The sequence below is a fragment of the Nymphaea colorata genome, chromosome 11 (assembly GCF_008831285.2).
Source record: "Nymphaea colorata isolate Beijing-Zhang1983 chromosome 11, ASM883128v2, whole genome shotgun sequence".
Lineage (NCBI taxonomy): Eukaryota > Viridiplantae > Streptophyta > Magnoliopsida > Nymphaeales > Nymphaeaceae > Nymphaea > Nymphaea colorata.
Genome location: NC_045148.1, coordinates 2,029,323 through 2,045,607, shown reverse-complemented (window position 1 = coordinate 2,045,607; position 16,285 = coordinate 2,029,323). Strand labels below are relative to the sequence as shown.

Genomic DNA, 16,285 nt, shown 5'->3' with positions numbered 1-16,285 from the left:
TGGTGGGTTGCAAAGTGGCTTTATTGTGGACCAATGGCCAACCAATGCCTTTGCATTCAGCTGGTGGCAAGGAAGATAATAGAGCTTGAGCTCATATGTGGATTATGTTCCAATGAACTTTTTCATTATCTCATATAACAAGAAAGGGCTATATTGGCTAAACGGATATTTAGAAGCATAGTCGTCTGGCAATTTTAAATGGTGAGGTTTTTTTCAGGTATAATGCGACAAGTTGAAAAAAGTGAAAAAAATATGCTAAATCTTTAAAAAATTTAAAAAACTAAAATAAAAAAAATAAAATAAGTGAAAAACTAATAGCACAGACATCAAAAGATAAGTAGATTTGCAACAAATAAAAATTAAAAAATGACAAAAAATTGTTTGGCATTAAAAATTTTGAAAAAACTGAAAAACGTGTTTTTTTCGTTTTTAATGTTTTTTTTCAAAAAAACATGTATTTTAGTTAAAAATGTGTTTTTTTGAAAAAAATATTAAAAATGAAAAAAACTCGTTTTTAATGCGTGCTTAATGTGCTTTTTAGCGTTTTTTCAGTTTTTTTCATTTTTTTAGTTTTTTTAATGTCAAACAGTTTTTTGTTTTATTTTATGTTTTTTATTTGTCGCAAATCTACTTATCTTTTGAGTGTGATTAGTTTCTTATTTATTTTATTTTTTTCATATTTTTTAGCATTTTAAAATTTTGCATATTATTTTCATTTTTTTTTTCAAGCTCCCCCGAAAAAAACCTTACGTCATTTGTGACTAACTTTCTATGTGAAATTGAAATACAGATATATCAAAAAATTAACAAAGTAAAGCTCAGCCTTCTTAAATTTCCAGAATAGTGAACAGATTTCGCTAGTAAAGAAATTTACAGAAGGACCCCTGTTCATACCCGCCTCCGCCGGTCGGCAGAAGGACGATTCCCTCCTCTCGGTCCGTTCCATGTCGGTAGGAGGTCCGTCCTCTCTTCAAAGGGTGAAACCGTCAAAATAAAGTCCTGTCCAGAACGGAACCGGCGAACGCCGGTGCATTCCGTAAATAGAACACTCTACCACCGCCCCCCTAATCTCCACTCCCGCCACGAGGTAAAATGACGACAGCATCGCGAATTCTATTCTGTATTTACATTTTCTACCCCGCCGGATCGAGCAACCTGGCTACGGATTCATAAATCTGATTCGGATCTACCCATTTATCAGAAAATATAGAACAAGAAAGGAAATCGACTATGGTAAAAACGGCGCCGGAGATTCGTAAATCTCAACAAGAACTGCATCCGGTCCCACACCTACGACATCCAAACCAGGGAATGCTTAACGGACCCGATCCAAAACTGGACCCGTCTGAGCTCCAAGCTGGGATGATACCGCGAGCGTAAATTTGGAGGGGGAGGAGGGCATTTCGGCTCCCAGGAGCTCACGTGACGCGCCAAGAGGCACGTGCGGCTGCCGCCACGTCCACCCGGTGCCCGAGCTGGACGCGTGTTGGACACGTGTCGGTCTCTCGCCCCACTGAGACGTGCTCGGAGTGCGGGCCAAGGGCATTCAATGGGAAGTCTCGCTCAACGCCGGGCCCTCGTGGTGCGGGTCCCGCCCCAGCGGCCCGAGAGGATAACGATAGGGAGACTTTTCTCGACGGCGATGGTAACCCCGACGACCACACTTGAATAAAGCCTTGCCTGAGAGACGGCTAGTTAAGGGCTTTTTGTTGAACTTTGGCTTCGGGTTTACAGGTGGGGCGCAACTATTTGAGCGCCTTATTTTTAGAGTTGTGTGTCTAATCATGTTTGCGTCGGTCAGGACAAGGAGAGATGGAGGGAGAGAAGGAAGAGCATAAATTTATGGGGAAAAAGGAGGGGAAATGGTGAAATTAGGCTGCGAGGGAGTGCTGCTTCGAGCGAGGAGGGAGTGTGCCATCTGGAAGGGTCTCTCTCTTTTTTGTGTCTGGTTTGCTTCTAGGGCACGATAATTTCGCTTCCGCAGGCGCTCTGACTCCCTAGGGTTTCGGTTCTCTCTCGCGCTGGTTCGCTTGCTCGCCGCTTTGATAGGTGGCGGCGGTGGCGGAGATTCTGTTGCGAGCGAGGCGCTCGGTGGTAACGGAGGCTGGATGCGGAATGCGAGGGACTTGAGCGTTGGGGCTGTCGCGATCTTCGGGTTTATGAGGTTAGTTCTTTCGGTTTGCTGAGGGAGAAGGAAAGGGACTGAGTAGTCGCGAGTTGTGGGATTGGAGTTGCCGGTGAGGATCGGACGGTGCGGATGGTGACGGCTTCATCTGCGAGGTATGGCTTGTGGTTAATGCCTCCCGGAAACGACTTGTGGTTAATTCATCGCTGCAGTTTGTTGGAAGTGTTTTTGCTGCATGAAGCTCTGCTGCTTAGGATTTCGAATCCGTGCTCTTCTGTCTGTTGTGGAAAAGAAAACGGACACACACGCATGCTTGCACACGCATACACACGCATAAACGGGGTTCTTCCTTTTCCTTTTCCTTTTTCTTTGCTTTTTCTTCTTTGGAATGGAACAACCAAGTCCTAATCTCGGGTTTTCTAGTAAAATTTTGCTTTTTGCTTCTTTTGCGATCTCTCCTTTCGAAGCTCTGCCAAGTTTTACTCTCTTTATGAATGTGACGTCTTTTCAGTTTTCCCAATGGCCGCTGTGCGGCCGTCCGGGACTCCTCCTGACGGAAAGGTGGGTTGCGGAAGTTGGGGCGCTTGTGCATGCGCGCAAGCATTGCGTGTGTGTGTGATGGTGGTCGTGCAGCAGCTGCTCTGGCCCCCTGGGAGAGGTTGGCCGAGGTGGGATTTATTTCCGTCGTGCTTTGTCATTTGGAAGGCCAGTTTCGGCCGAATCGGGGTTTACTTCTCTTTATTGAGGCTCTGATGTCCACCTGTATGTGCTCGTCTGTGGAGCTCCCGCAGACGTGGTGAATGAATAGTCTTGCGGTCGTTGTGCTCTCTTGTTCTTGTACTCAGGGACTTCTTGTCCCTATCAATTTCCGTTTTATCGACTTTCTTTCTTTCTCTCTCTCACATTCCTTCTTGGTCCTTTCGTTCCTCTCTGTGCACTCTACAGTGTAAAATAGTAGCGGCAGTGTCTTTAAAACGCTTCCATTGGTACTTTCTGGAAAACACTTATCCGACTGTAACTTGTTGGAGTCGAGATATTAGACCTCCACAAAGACTTTTTTTTTTTTTTTTATATGATCCATATGTCGATGGTTCGGTGCATTTTCGCAGGAGACCCAATTATTTGAAAGTACTACGAGATTTTTCTTGAAAGTTGATATGTAAGTCCAGCATCCATTATTATCGTTTTTATTTCTTTGCGCTTCTGAAGGGCGTTTTTCTCTTAAAACGGCGGTCTTTTGAAGACATCGTTTTTGTATACAACGGAAACGCTGCTGTTGGGGGGGAGCCCTCATTTCCCAATTCTTGGGTCCTTATCTCCAGTTTGATAGATTGTCTTTTCCAAAGTGGAAAATTTTTGTCTTCTTGGTGACGTTGATTGTCGATGCTCGAGAAGGTGGTGGGTGGTGCTTTCGCTGCAGAATATGCCTTTTTCTATCTCGCGTACCGAATTTCTCTAATTTACCTTCTCGTTGGAAGTCAAGGGTCATGGCTTGTGGTTCTTTTTACTTTTTCCTGGGAATTGCTTCATTTTCTGGGTTCTGAGTGTACTTCCACTGTTTTTTACCACGAAACTGGTCCAAGCAAGGAAAGTAAAAGAGAGCCGAAGAACGGGCATGGGTTAATTTGTTATCGTTTTTGGTTTTTCGAGTCAAGAAATCAGGATGGTTCCCCCTTCAGTGTGTTATTCTTTTTCTTTTTCTGGTTGTGCATGTGCATGCTCATGTGTCATTCTGCCCTCTCTCTCTCTCTCTGTGGACTTCTGTTGTTCTTTCCCTTGTATCTCGTAAAGTCGTAGCCGTACTGTTTTTTTATTAGGCATCTTCCTTTTTATCTTTCTTTTTTTGGTGCTTCTTTCCAGTCTTTCTCTCTCTCTCTCTCTCTCTCTCTCTCTCTCTCTCTCTCTCTGCTTGATTTTTTTTTCATTCTCGCACCCTTGTGACCAAGAACTAACGGCATCAAACTCGCAGCGAAACCGAGTGAATTGCCGATTTGACGCACCCTCGACTAGCTAAGGTAGCCGCTGCAAGCGTCCTCTGCCTTCACTCCGTCCGAAAGCTGAAAAGGCATGAGCTCCGATACGGACTCCCGTGGACTGTTGTCGGTAGATGCAGGACTGCAGAGGTCGGTAGGCTCCCTGTCTCTGGCGAGGCAACCCTCCATATACTCCCTGACCCTGGACGAATTCCAAAACCAAATTGGTGAACCTGGCAAGAACTTCGGCTCCATGAACATGGACGAGTTCATCTCCAACATCTGGACAGCCGAAGAGAGCCACGCCATGTCGACTGCAGCGGCGGCAACATCTGCCGGTGAGGGAGCCCTGCCCAGGCAGGCCAGCTTGCCAAGGCAGGGTTCGTTTACCTTGCCTGGGCCGCTTGGTCGAAAGACCGTAGAGGAGGTCTGGTCTGAAATTCATAGGGATCAGCAGCAGCAGCATCAACAACAAGATCCGCTGCAGCACGGCCACAATAATGGCGGTGGTTCTGCTAATCCTGTTCATACCCGTCAGCCCACCTTCGGCGAGATGACTCTTGAGGATTTCCTTATCAAAGCCGGCGTAGTCAGAGACGACAACACCGCATCCATGTTCAGGAATGAAGGAAATGCAGCGGGAGAGCCAGACTTCGGGCAGGTCCTTGGATTGGGTTATGGTGATCGAGTAGCGGCAAATGGCGAACTGGGGAGTAATAGGATAGCTGGCGGGGGTGTTCCGGGCTTTCCAATGGCAATGGGGCAGCAGATGATGCAGCACCAACTGGGTGTAAGTGATGCTGGGATTAAGAGGATGGGCAATGGTTGCTTGGGTGGGAGGGCTGGAAATGGAGGCATTGCGATGGGGGGATACGCCAACGGCGGATTCGGCGGCGTGGGGGCCGGGTCACCTGCAAGCCCCCTTTCATCGGAGGGGTTGTGTACGAGTCAGATAGAGTGCGGAATGTCGCCGGTGCCGTATGGTGTGGATGTGGGGATGAGGGGGAGAAAGAGAACACTGGATGGTCCGGTGGAGAAGGTAGTGGAGAGGAGGCAGCGGAGGATGATCAAGAATAGGGAGTCCGCTGCTAGGTCCAGAGCAAGAAAACAGGTCCGTGCCTTTGATTCTCTGATTTTATTGCTTGAGATATTACAAGGGAATTTTCTCTTGGCGTCTTTCATTTCTGATGCCATTGGAACATCCGTATTCCAGTAGTACCAGCAGACAAAGTAAAAACCACTTGCATGCCAACCTTTACCAAACACCCACCTCCACACCCGATCTAATGGACTTGAACCATCTCTTCTGAAGGGGAGTTTTTCAGGTTTTGTGCGAACTCACGTAGCAAACATTCCACACGAAAGTGGTCCTGCCTTTGAGGGTGTGTGGGTTATACGTGAGGATTTCGTCGTCGTGCTTGGGGCAACATGGTTAAATCCCCAATATGGAACCATTTGTGTTCGTCCCTATTTGGTCTAAGCAAGCTGTACTTTGTGCCAATCCTTTGTCCGTCGAGTCCCTGGGCTGACTTTTTTACCATTTCTTCCCCACTGTCTTGAGATTGTTGTAAGAATTTCGCCTCTTTTGTACTTCCTCTGTCCAAATAAAGCTGGCCAGATGTTTCTTGGAAGGGAAACTGCTCATTGGTCAGGTGGCGCCTTCACATGTTTGGCTTCTGAAGACGCTGAAGGATTCATCTGCGATTAGTTTTTATGGCGTACGATGTACGACTTGGGGCTTTTATCTTGTCAATCAGAACTACCAATGGGGAGGATTGGGTTATTGGATAGCTTCTACCCGAGTTCGACTTACACTAGGAATGCCCTGATTCGTTGCCCACCATTTCTTGCCATTTTCTGTTTGTAAGTTCAACGGGCACATTTTGTAGTAGTACCATTGACCAAAGTAGGGTTTCCCAGGCCAGCCATGAAACTAACTTTCCTACATGTTGCTGTTGGTGCACCAGGCTTACACTGTTGAGCTTGAAGCTGAACTTAACCATCTGAAGGAGGAGAACATGAGGCTTAGAAAGCTGCAGGTCTCTCTCTCTCTCTCTCTCTCTCTCTCTGTGGTATACTTGTCAGTAGTCGAGTACAGTAGAAGCTCACTATGCTGTCTCCACTTGCCATTGTGACAGGAAGAAGAAAAGGAAAGAAGGAAGAAGAAGGTAACCACGCGATGCTTCATTCTCCTTCTGTCATGAATTACAAATAGAGAATACCGTCTTTTCAGCTTTCAAGAGCTCCCCATTTTTTAACTACTTGTCAAAATACAGTGTTTTTATAACGTTATCCAATAGTCGCCTGAAGCTAATTTCTTGGATAAGAACGTTAGAAATGCCTTGGTTTACTTTCTTGCTCTGCTAAAATAATTAATCAAGAGAAGCCTGGGTAGGAGTTCGGTGGGCTTGTGGTCCTCCGAGCTTCCTACCACCCTTTAGATTGTTATAGTATATAACGAAAATCGGTTCCTTATTGTTTACTTTGGTTTTCCGTTGCTGCTCCCTACGTGATATTAATATTTGGTTAATTCTGCCGTCTTCTCTGAAACAGCTATTGGAGTCTCCTGCGCCTGCAGTACCACAGAAGAAGAAACTCAGAAGAACGCGTAGTGGACCATGGTGACCATGCGAAGGTCAAATAAAATGGTCTCCTCTTATCTGAGGACAGGTGGACAGGTAATTTAGCAGAAGAGGCGTCTTTGAAGTTTTTTGTACATATACGTATGAAGAGCTGCCTTTGTACAGGGAGCAAGCTCTTAGGCCTTAATATAGGGCGTCCTTCGAGCCTTGACACAGGAAAAGTAGAAAGTATGATCGAGGCAATAAACGCGACAGTCTCTCTTTCCCTCTCTTGCTAAACAGCGGGTGATAGCTGGAACACTGCTAGGGCAGGCAGTGGCGATTCGATTCTGTCAACTCCGCGCCAAGCAAGTGTTCCTCTTGGGGTGAGGGAGATTTATTCTCGGAGGTTCAGTTCTCGGTTTTTCTCTCTCCTCCTTTCTCTCTCTCCTCACCCACACACGGAGAGGATGCAGCAATGGCGTAATATCCCCTCACACCCGCTGAGGTGATGATGGCCAGCATGCTAACGACGATGCCATCGATCGAGTTTATGGAGGGAGTTGGGTCTTGATCCAAGTTAGCGTTCAATCGATCTTGCTCATCTCTCGGCTTCCGTCAGTTGCGCGAGCTTCATTTCGTTCCCGAACCCGAATAAATACTAGAAAGTTAGTTATTTGCGTGGGCCACTACGGAAGCGTTCTTTTCAAGGTGTCCACATCTTATCCCGTTCGCCACCGTTGTTGCCGCTCTTTGCCCTTTTGTTGTCTGGCGTTCCTCTCTGTGCCGAACTTATTGTCGCCATGAACGCGTGAAACCGGCCTGCATCGCCGTCACGCCGTAAGTTGGCCCCCCTGCCTTTCTTTGCGGAACTGTCACTGTTGGAACAAGTAGAATATGTATCATTTTCCCATCGATTCGATTCAAATTGATTGATTCAGGCGGGATAGTCTGGTTTTAAGAGCAGCACGTTAGGCACTTCCCTCTCAACCTACTCGGGATTTGCATTGAAGAACCAGTTCCCTTGTTGAACCTAATCGGCATTTGTGTTCAAGAACCAAAACGGTGACAGATTTCCTCTGTTAGAACAAGTTGAATATGTATCGCTTTCCCATCGATTCGATTCAAATTGAATGATTTTTGGATGGATAATCTGTTTTTAACCCTTCCCTCTGAACCTACTCGGGATTTGCATTGAAGTACCAGTTCCCTTGCTGAACCTAATCGGCATTTGCATTGAAGAACCAAAACGGTGACAGATGTGAGAAACGAGTAATGCCAACCATTAATATAACTAACCATAGTTAAAATACAACCCCAAAGCCTTGTATATGAAGCTGAGTAGAACTGTAGAATGGTGAGCCCGCAGATGTGCATGCAAGAAATCTTCTAAAGGGAAGGCCTCCAGTTGATCTCCCCCGGACGGGGTCAGCTTAAGGTCTCAATCCACTTGAACAGGAGCAGTCTCATTATACATTTTTGGAACCACAAACGTTGATACGTCTTCCACCCAAAATTAGCTAATAGCTATCTTCATCCGTTTCAGGACGTCGGAGGTAAAATCGGAGGCAGTTAATCAACACCTGCAGGGTTGCAAACTTTTAATCATCAGTAACATAAGGGTTTAACCGTCCCAGTTTTATCTTCTATCCGAGGGGTCATTCAGGATGATGCTTTACAAACGTGAAGAGGAAGTTCATGTAAGGGACCTGGGATAAAGAACTGTTCAGTGCCGAACCCCTGTAACTGACATGGAACTTGTCCTTAGCCACCAGACCCTGGAAGAGAAGGAAAATTTGTTATAAGATTATGATAATTTCATTTCATTCATAGTGCATATTGAAAAAACAACTCACTTCGGTATCAATCTCTGCTGACTCCACGCTCACGTTGATGTCAGATAGTATCTTAATTATTTCCATCAATAGACCAGGTCGGTCAGCCGTTTCTATGTAAAGCATACTGAACACCAGCGACAAATAGGGATCATGAGAAAGCAGTATCCACCATATCTGTCTTCTCAACTACTGAAGGATAATTTTATGCCTCCATAATTTGCATAAACGCAAATAGAGGATATTCAAGTGACATACAAAAAGCCAGGACTTACGAACCTTCTTTTTGGCCCGTCATCCTTAATATTAATATGTGTTGCCACGTCAACGTCAATCTATAAGAGAAGTAAAATTTTAAGTTAAAACTCAGAAGGCACCACCAAGAAGCGACAAGCACATGCGTAGATGTTGAAGCTTCCTTTTCCATGCAATTCTTCCAAAAGATAACGTCCGATGGACCAATTGATATAGCACAAGTCAATCAGACCGTTGCACGAATGAGATATGCCATGAATATGCTTAGTCTGTCGCGAAAATTGTTAAATATAAGGTGTGGATACATGTGGATGTTTGCATTTCTCCAAAATAAAACAGCACGAAATAACCCATAAAAATGGAAGCTCTTGACGAAATTCTAAAACATCACACATTAAACATAGTGTCCGCGACTGATGACATATAACAGCAAAAGAAGATAAGTGTCAAGCAAGTAACCATAAGTGATCAAGTACATTAAAAGCAAGATTGATTGTGTTCAACAGTGGAAAGTCAAAAAAGGACCATGTGAATTTTCAATTTTCAGATGAAAAGGCATAATATAACCAAAACCTAAAACTGGGAAAAACTGGAATACACAAGAATCAACATAAAAAAAAATCAAGGATTTAGGGTTCTCAATTAGAATCATGTTCATACTTAGGTGAAGAATTAAGAACTTGTGGAAGTTGATTGTTCATGTTAGGTAAAACAGGAGGGCAACAGGACAGTTGTCCAATCGTTGACCTCAGATTTCATCATATTACTTTCATATTACTTTCATGGTAACCATTGAAGAAATTCAAGAAAATGTACCATCCTTACTGACAATAAAGTTGAACAGCTCAAGCCTACATTTACATAGGTTTCTTTGCCAATAAATACATCACAGCCCGAACAACAGTTCAAAGGTTAAATCTATAAAAGCACTTTCAAAAGCAAAGAAAAACTCGTCTACGTTAGCTGGCAGGAGAAAACATAAAACGCACACCCTGCATCCTCCAGATGCTTTTGTAGAGGAAGTTCCATAGCTAAGCAATCATCAAGGGAAAATCCAGCACTCATTATCCAATATTGCAATTAACAATACGTCAAGATAACTTAAAAGACTAGGCAGCATCCAACATGAACTCTCAGAGGATTTTCACTCGTTCAGATTTCCCAAGTTCTTTGGAGGAAATAACAAATTTTAAAACAATAAATTGAAAACCCAAATGAAAATTTCATGCTTCGACATGCAGAAGTACGATGACACTAAATTAGATACAATGACTTGTCATACATTATAAAATATTTGAAAATATTACGTCATGTTTATTTCATCTGCATTCCAACAGTTCATGAAATCATCATCTTTTGCTCTCATAAATACTGGAAGCCTCTAGCCAATTCTAATTCCTTGAACTAAGATACATAGAAATACACTATATCTATTACTAACGACTTGCAGTTATCAGGGCATTATGGAAAAGAACAAATTAAGGTTTTCTGAATGACGTAACCTTCTTTTGAGGTGCTTTTATTCCAAAAGCCTCACCCAATGCCAGCCGTTCACTGGATTCCTAGGGAAATACGAAAATAGCTTAAAGGTAGTGAACTAACGATGTGCAGAAAAACTAACCAACCAAACTGAAAGAAACATACTGGATGATACTTCAGAAGATTGTTAAGTATAGTAAGACGAATTCTCTCTAACATGTCAGGATCCTCAACTTTGCGACCAGTGTGCCTGGCATTTGAGTCAGATGCAAAATTACATCTCCATGACAGTGAGAAAAGTTGAGATGTAAGCAAAGATGTCTCATAATCAAGAAAGAAAAAGGATAATTAGACAAGGGAAATAAAAGCACTGTGCAAGGCATGCAGAAGGAAGCATACCTTGCTCATGGGGACAAATTTCAAGTATCACACCCAAAGGAATTATGTTAGCCAGTAATACATAACAGAAATAAAATGAAATATAGGTACTCAACCATGATCCCATCCCCATCTGAGAAAGATTTTCCTATCCAGTTATTGGCTAGGACTTTTGGTGCTTGCCACAAATTTATTGTCTCAAAAGTTACATAAAGGACCAACCGGCAGCATTAGTATAAAGAGAATGCTATCTAGCGACAAAAATAAGGACATCAATGTTACATTTGTACATGCCACAAAATGAAAAGATGTATAACAAATTAATCGTGTTGAGACTTACAAATGCATTATAAATAATTTTGTTTGAATTACTGATGCCCCAGTTGAAACAGTTCCCTTAACCACATCCAGGCCCAAATCCTTGAGAGCTTTCATCTGTGAGGATTAAAATAAGATAACAAAAGGCCGTACATGAATAGTGAGAAGTTAGTGAATAGCAGCTTCTCCTGTGAAAACCCAGAGTAAAAACTATAAACAGAAACCAGAGAGTGAATAATTTAACGTCTAATTCTAATGATGCAAACTACACATTTACCATCTCAAAAGGAAAAAACATAGGATACTGATCATAAAATAATTGTTTGAAGTGTTTGATCAGCATCTCCAATGAACCGACATTTTGTGAACAATGGTTAAATGCTCAATGGCAAGCAGTTTCCCTAGAAATAACCCAATACAAGTACCTGATTAACATATTTAGAAATGTATCAGAAGAACACAGGATATCCAACAAGTACGAGTTCTGCTTTGAACATATCAAACTGAAATTTGTGTTACGCTTTCCTCCTCCAACATATGATTGGTGGTGGATCCAGCAAAGAATAAATAAAAGAAAAACGTTCTTTTTCATAAGTTCATGATTTCATTCTTACCCTATGCAGAGTCGACATATCATCTTTATCTCATAGCTATTGACAAGCCCATTATCACTCTTTACTTAAGCAATCCAAAATAATTATTTAAAATTGTCTTTCTCTAATAAAATGACACATGTGCCCTTGCAAGGAGAAAAGTAACAATGTGTATAGGCTTTTGAATAATGCAATCCCATTTTTCCGAGTAAAGAACCTTTTCAAGCTACAAACCATGGTCCAAACAACAAAAGGATAAACTTTTAAAGGTGAATACAAGAGATGGATTAGTCGATCATAATAAGGCAGAGAAGAACTAGCTATATGTTAGGAATGAATTTAAGGGGAAAACCTAAAGATCAAGCACAAACAACTGTTCTAGGAACCAGGATATAACATGTTGTGACTTGTTTCAGAGTCTCAGACTATGCGGACTTGATATTTTTTACATAGCAAGCATGAATATATAGCATAATAGTAACATACCATTGAACAGTCAGTTATATTATCCATTCGAGTCAAAGTAAACTGTAGAAGCAACAGTTGGCATCTCACCGTGTCAAGTAGAACTCACCGTGTCAAGTAGATTTCCAAGACGGTCCCCAAAGCTAACCTCTACAATTGTTGCACTTGAATCTGAATCTTGATCTATTAAAACTACAGGTGTTGGAACAGAATCCGTGTCTTGATCAATTCTCTGTTATAGCAATAAAAGATAAGTAAAATCTATGTCATGTGGGGAATGATATAAAAAATATAAGCAACTACATTTGTCCATGATTGATCCTAGAGGAAAGGTGAACGAGAAATGTGTTATCATATGCCTGAAATATGCCTCTCAACCCAGGTTGTGGATTCCATGTGCTTAAAAAATAATAATAATAATCTTTATTTGTGTGAACCAACAAATAGTGCTACACACAAATGTACCATACTTTTATATGTTAGTGATTGAAAATAATAAACACATGTTTTCCTGTGGATGTATGCCTGTCCATGTGTTGTGCACTTTACCTTTTTATTTGCTTCTTCATAATACTGGATGGAAGCCTAAAAGAAAAGGCCACCAAAGGAAAATCTTGCCTTAGCAGAAAAAGAAACTAAGGAAATAAGCAAGAATTTTTCTTATACACAGGCGACCAACACACTTGCAGTGGACATCCAAGGGCTTGGGAAGTTATATCCCTGCCTTCCTTTATTAATATGCACGCTTAGAACCTAGTCATTCTATTGAAAAGATAAGTGGCGAATAACCCAAAACTCCAAAGACTTTACTTGGTGACACTGCTTGCAAGCCCAATTTAAGTTTACTTTATATTCTGAGTAAAAAGCATTCTTTTTTGGTCGATTCAACCTGAGACCTTGGAAGTAATGCAATCACAAAGTGCTTAAGAATAGGCAGAGGAGGAGAATATTGAGAAAAAAAATGCATATTTTTAATATATATCCAATAAGACTGAAACCTCCAGGATCAAGGACATGCTTTGATAGCAGAGACATAAATCAGTTACTAACCACAGATGGTGAGCTTGTAGACCCAGAGGAAGTTCGTGAAACATTCCTACAGAGAAACAGCAAGGAAATCAGAGAATTGTAACTAAGGCTAGCTAGATGACACCAATATATTTAAGCATACGAAATTATGGTTTAAAAGAAAACTAGAAAGAGATGTATACTTTTCGCTCCTTACATCGCATATGACTAGAACTAGATGCAGATACATATAATAGAACAAATAACACGAATTGAATGACTAATTTAAAGCAACAGAAAATTGAATGAAACTTCAATGCCCCAAAACCCGCCTTCCACTATGCTCACACAAAAGAACATCAAGATTCTGGGGTCATATGTTTGGAAACTTGAAACATCAAAACAAAAATTATTTTGTCCCGTTTACGTTTATGCAAATCCATCACTTGGTTAAAGAGGTAAAGGCCCTCAATGTTGATTCCCTTGATGCGTTATGCTTTGGCTTGTATTTTCCTCAGAGTGTAGCATGGTCAGGCTATGGAATTTAAAATCTCATGAAACATATTCCTCTCTCTTTAACCAAACATATCCATGTTTCCCGTCAATATTGTTACCAAGCCCTAAGAAAGCCCTTCCATATTTTTATCCAGGGTATGAGTTCTGCGGTTTTAAAGAAAAGATCAACTCTGCAATCCACAAAATGTCCTTACATCACTGATACTGGATCTCCGATTCTCCACATAAATGACTTGTAAAAATAAGGGCTTAAAATTCACTTTATGAAATTATATTGGTGTAAGCTAATTAACAAAATCCTACAGCGGTGAGGAACGGTTCAAATTTCAAGCGAGTGGAGTCAAACTAGAGAAAACTATGTAAACATAACTGCAAACCCCATTGACCAGTAAACTGATGTGCGCCACTCTTTTAAAAAAAAAAAAAAAAAATTACAGATAGACCTTTATTGACTGTATAGTATACTCAAGTGCAAATAAATTTATATAACTGGATGCATGTGTGCCAGTGGCACGAAATTACATCTAACATTCCTACTTTCCTAGTAAAATGGTCTACGGAGGCCACAAAAAATTTATACTACGGTAAATGAAACGACAAAACCATGACTTTTAAGAAGCGATATCCTAAAACATGAAATCCAGAGTGCTGAACTTTTCTCCAACGCAAGTAGCTCTCCAACTTCCCGCCGACGACTGTCACCGACTGGTTTTTCAAACACGATAATCAAACGATCACCAGAATACATCCCTAACATATCCATTACTTCAATGGAAAAGAACCAGCCGAAGCATCTCGCAGAATGGATCGACTTCACAAGCAAACGAGCCCCTCCATCGAAAAGCTTCTCGGCGCGATCATTACGAGGAAGACCGCGGAAATCTAAAAAATCGGCGTCGAAGCAAAAGGACGCAGGATTCGTACCATCTGAGGGACCGACCGACGCGAATGCCGTCCAACTTGGGCTCACGATCGAGGATTCCAGACCTTCCAAAGGACGGAGATAACGGGGATGGCGACGGAGGGATCGAAGCGACTGGCCTGAGGCGTCGGAGAGAGGCGTACGAGATCAAGGCATTCCACGCAGCCATTGCAGCTTTCCTCTTGCAAGAAAGACACTGAGGCGCACTTACTCGGGACGGTCCCGCTTAATTTATAGAACCGGTGTGGCGTGAAATTACCTTTCCATCCACGAGATATTTTTGTTATGTCGGAAATGAAAGTGCTTTGTCCATATTCCATTATGCTCCATGATTGGCATCAAATTGGAAGATACCACGTCGGAAACGCATCGACAAATATTTTTCTTATTTGCTAATGAAAATGACTGTCAACTTAGGCTTGTGGGTTAAGAAGCCGAGCGTGGGCTGGGCTAAAGCCTATCACTGCAGCTTGGATTCGATCAACATCAAAAACTCAACTCCATTAAAATTAAATATATATATTTTAATATAAAAATATAATTAATTGTAATAAAATAATATAAAAAATATTTTGTCCACCTCGAATCGAGCAATCGTGTAATTTTTTGCTTTAATAAGCTATTGATTATGAAATGCACATGGTATGACCTTATCAAGGAAATGGAAGGGAGTGGAGAAGAAAAAAGTAGATGAAATATTGTAAAATCTTATTTTGATAGACAAATAAAATTAAATTACTAAAATCATATTTGTTTAGAATTTAGACAATACAAAGGAAATGGAAGAAGAAAATTTTAAATTTGTTTATAATAATGCTTCTAACACTCAATAACTTATGATCCAAATAAAATATTTTTTGATTCGATTACATTACCGGTTCACGAGTGCCGTATGTCCATTAAAAAAAAACTATTTTATATGTAACTTAATTTTTTTTACTTTATTCCTTTTTCGTATTTTTTAAAAATAACTTTTAAATATTTTATCACCATAATTTTTTAGACCATCTCATATAAATAATACAATATGACCACCATATAAAACATTTTACCATATGAGTTTAGGAAAAAAAAGGCAAAAAATTATAAAGAAGGGAAAGCAAAAAAAAAAAAATAACATGACATGTAGATCAATGAATAGTTGAATAAATCTGCGGCAACAAAATCCAAATTTGAGAAACATAGATTAACAATCTTAGTCATCGTCAACTTTATACTCATCTTATTATTGAAAAAACAACAAAAACCATAAAAAAAGTTCAATTCCGATGTGTGTAGTTTGTGGGTGTGTAAAAGATTGTGTGTGTATATATATATATAGTATTTATTTATTTATTAAGACCGATTTGAACCTTTCATACGGACGGCAGCCTTCTCCCCATCATCTGCATGCAATTCAAGTATTAGTGGAAATAAGATACTCATTCATGGTTAGAAAACCATTATTTAGGGGCATACGGTAAGCTTGGCTCATTTATTAATGGGGACGAGTTAACGTGAAAAAGTTAAACTCGAATTTGCCTATTTTGTGGAAGAAGGAAGTGTTTTAGTGATTAGATGACTAGTTGAGCGAGCTAAAGCTGGATCACAGCCGAGCTTGAGCAAGTTGTGTGGAGAAAAATAATTTATAGTATTTTAATCAAATAGTATTAATTAGTAACATATTCTCATTATTTTTCTCAACCATCCATCTAATAAAAAATAATAGTCGAGATGTTTAGCACTTGAACATACCAACTTTTCTCTCTCTCTCTCTTTATTTATATATATATATATATATATAGTAGCAAATAGGATTACTTATTCCATGTTTTAAATCTTATTTCCTACCAAATGATTAATGTAAAATACATCACA

At 40.9% G+C, this 16,285-nt stretch overlaps 2 protein-coding genes across 3 annotated transcripts; one reads left to right on the top strand and one right to left on the bottom strand.

Moving 5' to 3' along the window:
* The first annotated feature begins 1,847 nt into the window (after positions 1 to 1,847).
* On the top strand, positions 1,848 to 6,945 carry LOC116264109 (ABSCISIC ACID-INSENSITIVE 5-like protein 2). 2 transcript variants are annotated; one of them, XR_004174794.2, is made up of 6 exons: positions 1,848 to 2,280; positions 4,095 to 5,209; positions 6,066 to 6,137; positions 6,237 to 6,266; positions 6,652 to 6,776; positions 6,846 to 6,945. XR_004174794.2 is itself a non-coding variant. In XM_031644103.2 (5 exons), the coding sequence occupies exons 2-5, from the start codon at positions 4,193 to 4,195 to the stop codon at positions 6,721 to 6,723; spliced, it is 1,191 nt and encodes a 396-aa protein (XP_031499963.1). In that variant the 5' UTR covers positions 1,849 to 2,280; positions 4,095 to 4,192; the 3' UTR covers positions 6,724 to 6,945. The 2 variants fall into 2 exon arrangements, 1 of the variants encoding a protein (XP_031499963.1); XM_031644103.2 differs by having other exon boundaries at positions 1,849 to 2,280; positions 6,652 to 6,945.
* A 976-nt stretch (positions 6,946 to 7,921) lies between these two features.
* On the bottom strand, positions 7,922 to 14,628 carry LOC116264110 (ACT domain-containing protein ACR12-like). The gene is made up of 10 exons (XM_031644107.2): positions 14,431 to 14,628; positions 13,033 to 13,078; positions 12,092 to 12,214; positions 10,947 to 11,041; positions 10,394 to 10,478; positions 10,252 to 10,311; positions 8,774 to 8,829; positions 8,516 to 8,621; positions 8,369 to 8,437; positions 7,922 to 8,242 (listed from the first exon to the last, which is right to left on the bottom strand). Exons 1-10 carry the CDS (start codon positions 14,595 to 14,597, stop codon positions 8,180 to 8,182), a joined length of 870 nt encoding a protein of 289 aa, XP_031499967.1. The 5' UTR covers positions 14,598 to 14,628; the 3' UTR covers positions 7,922 to 8,179.
* Positions 14,629 to 16,285: the final 1,657 nt, after the last annotated feature.

Excerpts from the sequence above, each read along its gene's own strand:
- LOC116264109 (XM_031644103.2), top strand. The coding sequence starts at position 4,193 with ATGAGCTCCGATACGGACTCCCGTGGACTGTTGTCGGTAGATGCAGGA. Across the intron at positions 6,138-6,236 it reads TGAGGCTTAGAAAGCTGCAG|GAAGAAGAAAAGGAAAGAAG; the intron begins GTCTCTCTCTCT and ends CCATTGTGACAG. Across the intron at positions 6,267-6,651 it reads AGGAAAGAAGGAAGAAGAAG|CTATTGGAGTCTCCTGCGCC; the intron begins GTAACCACGCGA and ends TCTCTGAAACAG.
- LOC116264110 (XM_031644107.2), bottom strand. The coding sequence starts at position 14,597 with ATGGCTGCGTGGAATGCCTTGATCTCGTACGCCTCTCTCCGACGCCTC. Across the intron at positions 8,830-10,251 it reads TAAAAGCACCTCAAAAGAAG|ATTGACGTTGACGTGGCAAC; the intron begins GTTACGTCATTC and ends CTTCTCTTATAG. Across the intron at positions 8,243-8,368 it reads TGAACAGTTCTTTATCCCAG|GTGTTGATTAACTGCCTCCG; the intron begins GTCCCTTACATG and ends GCAACCCTGCAG.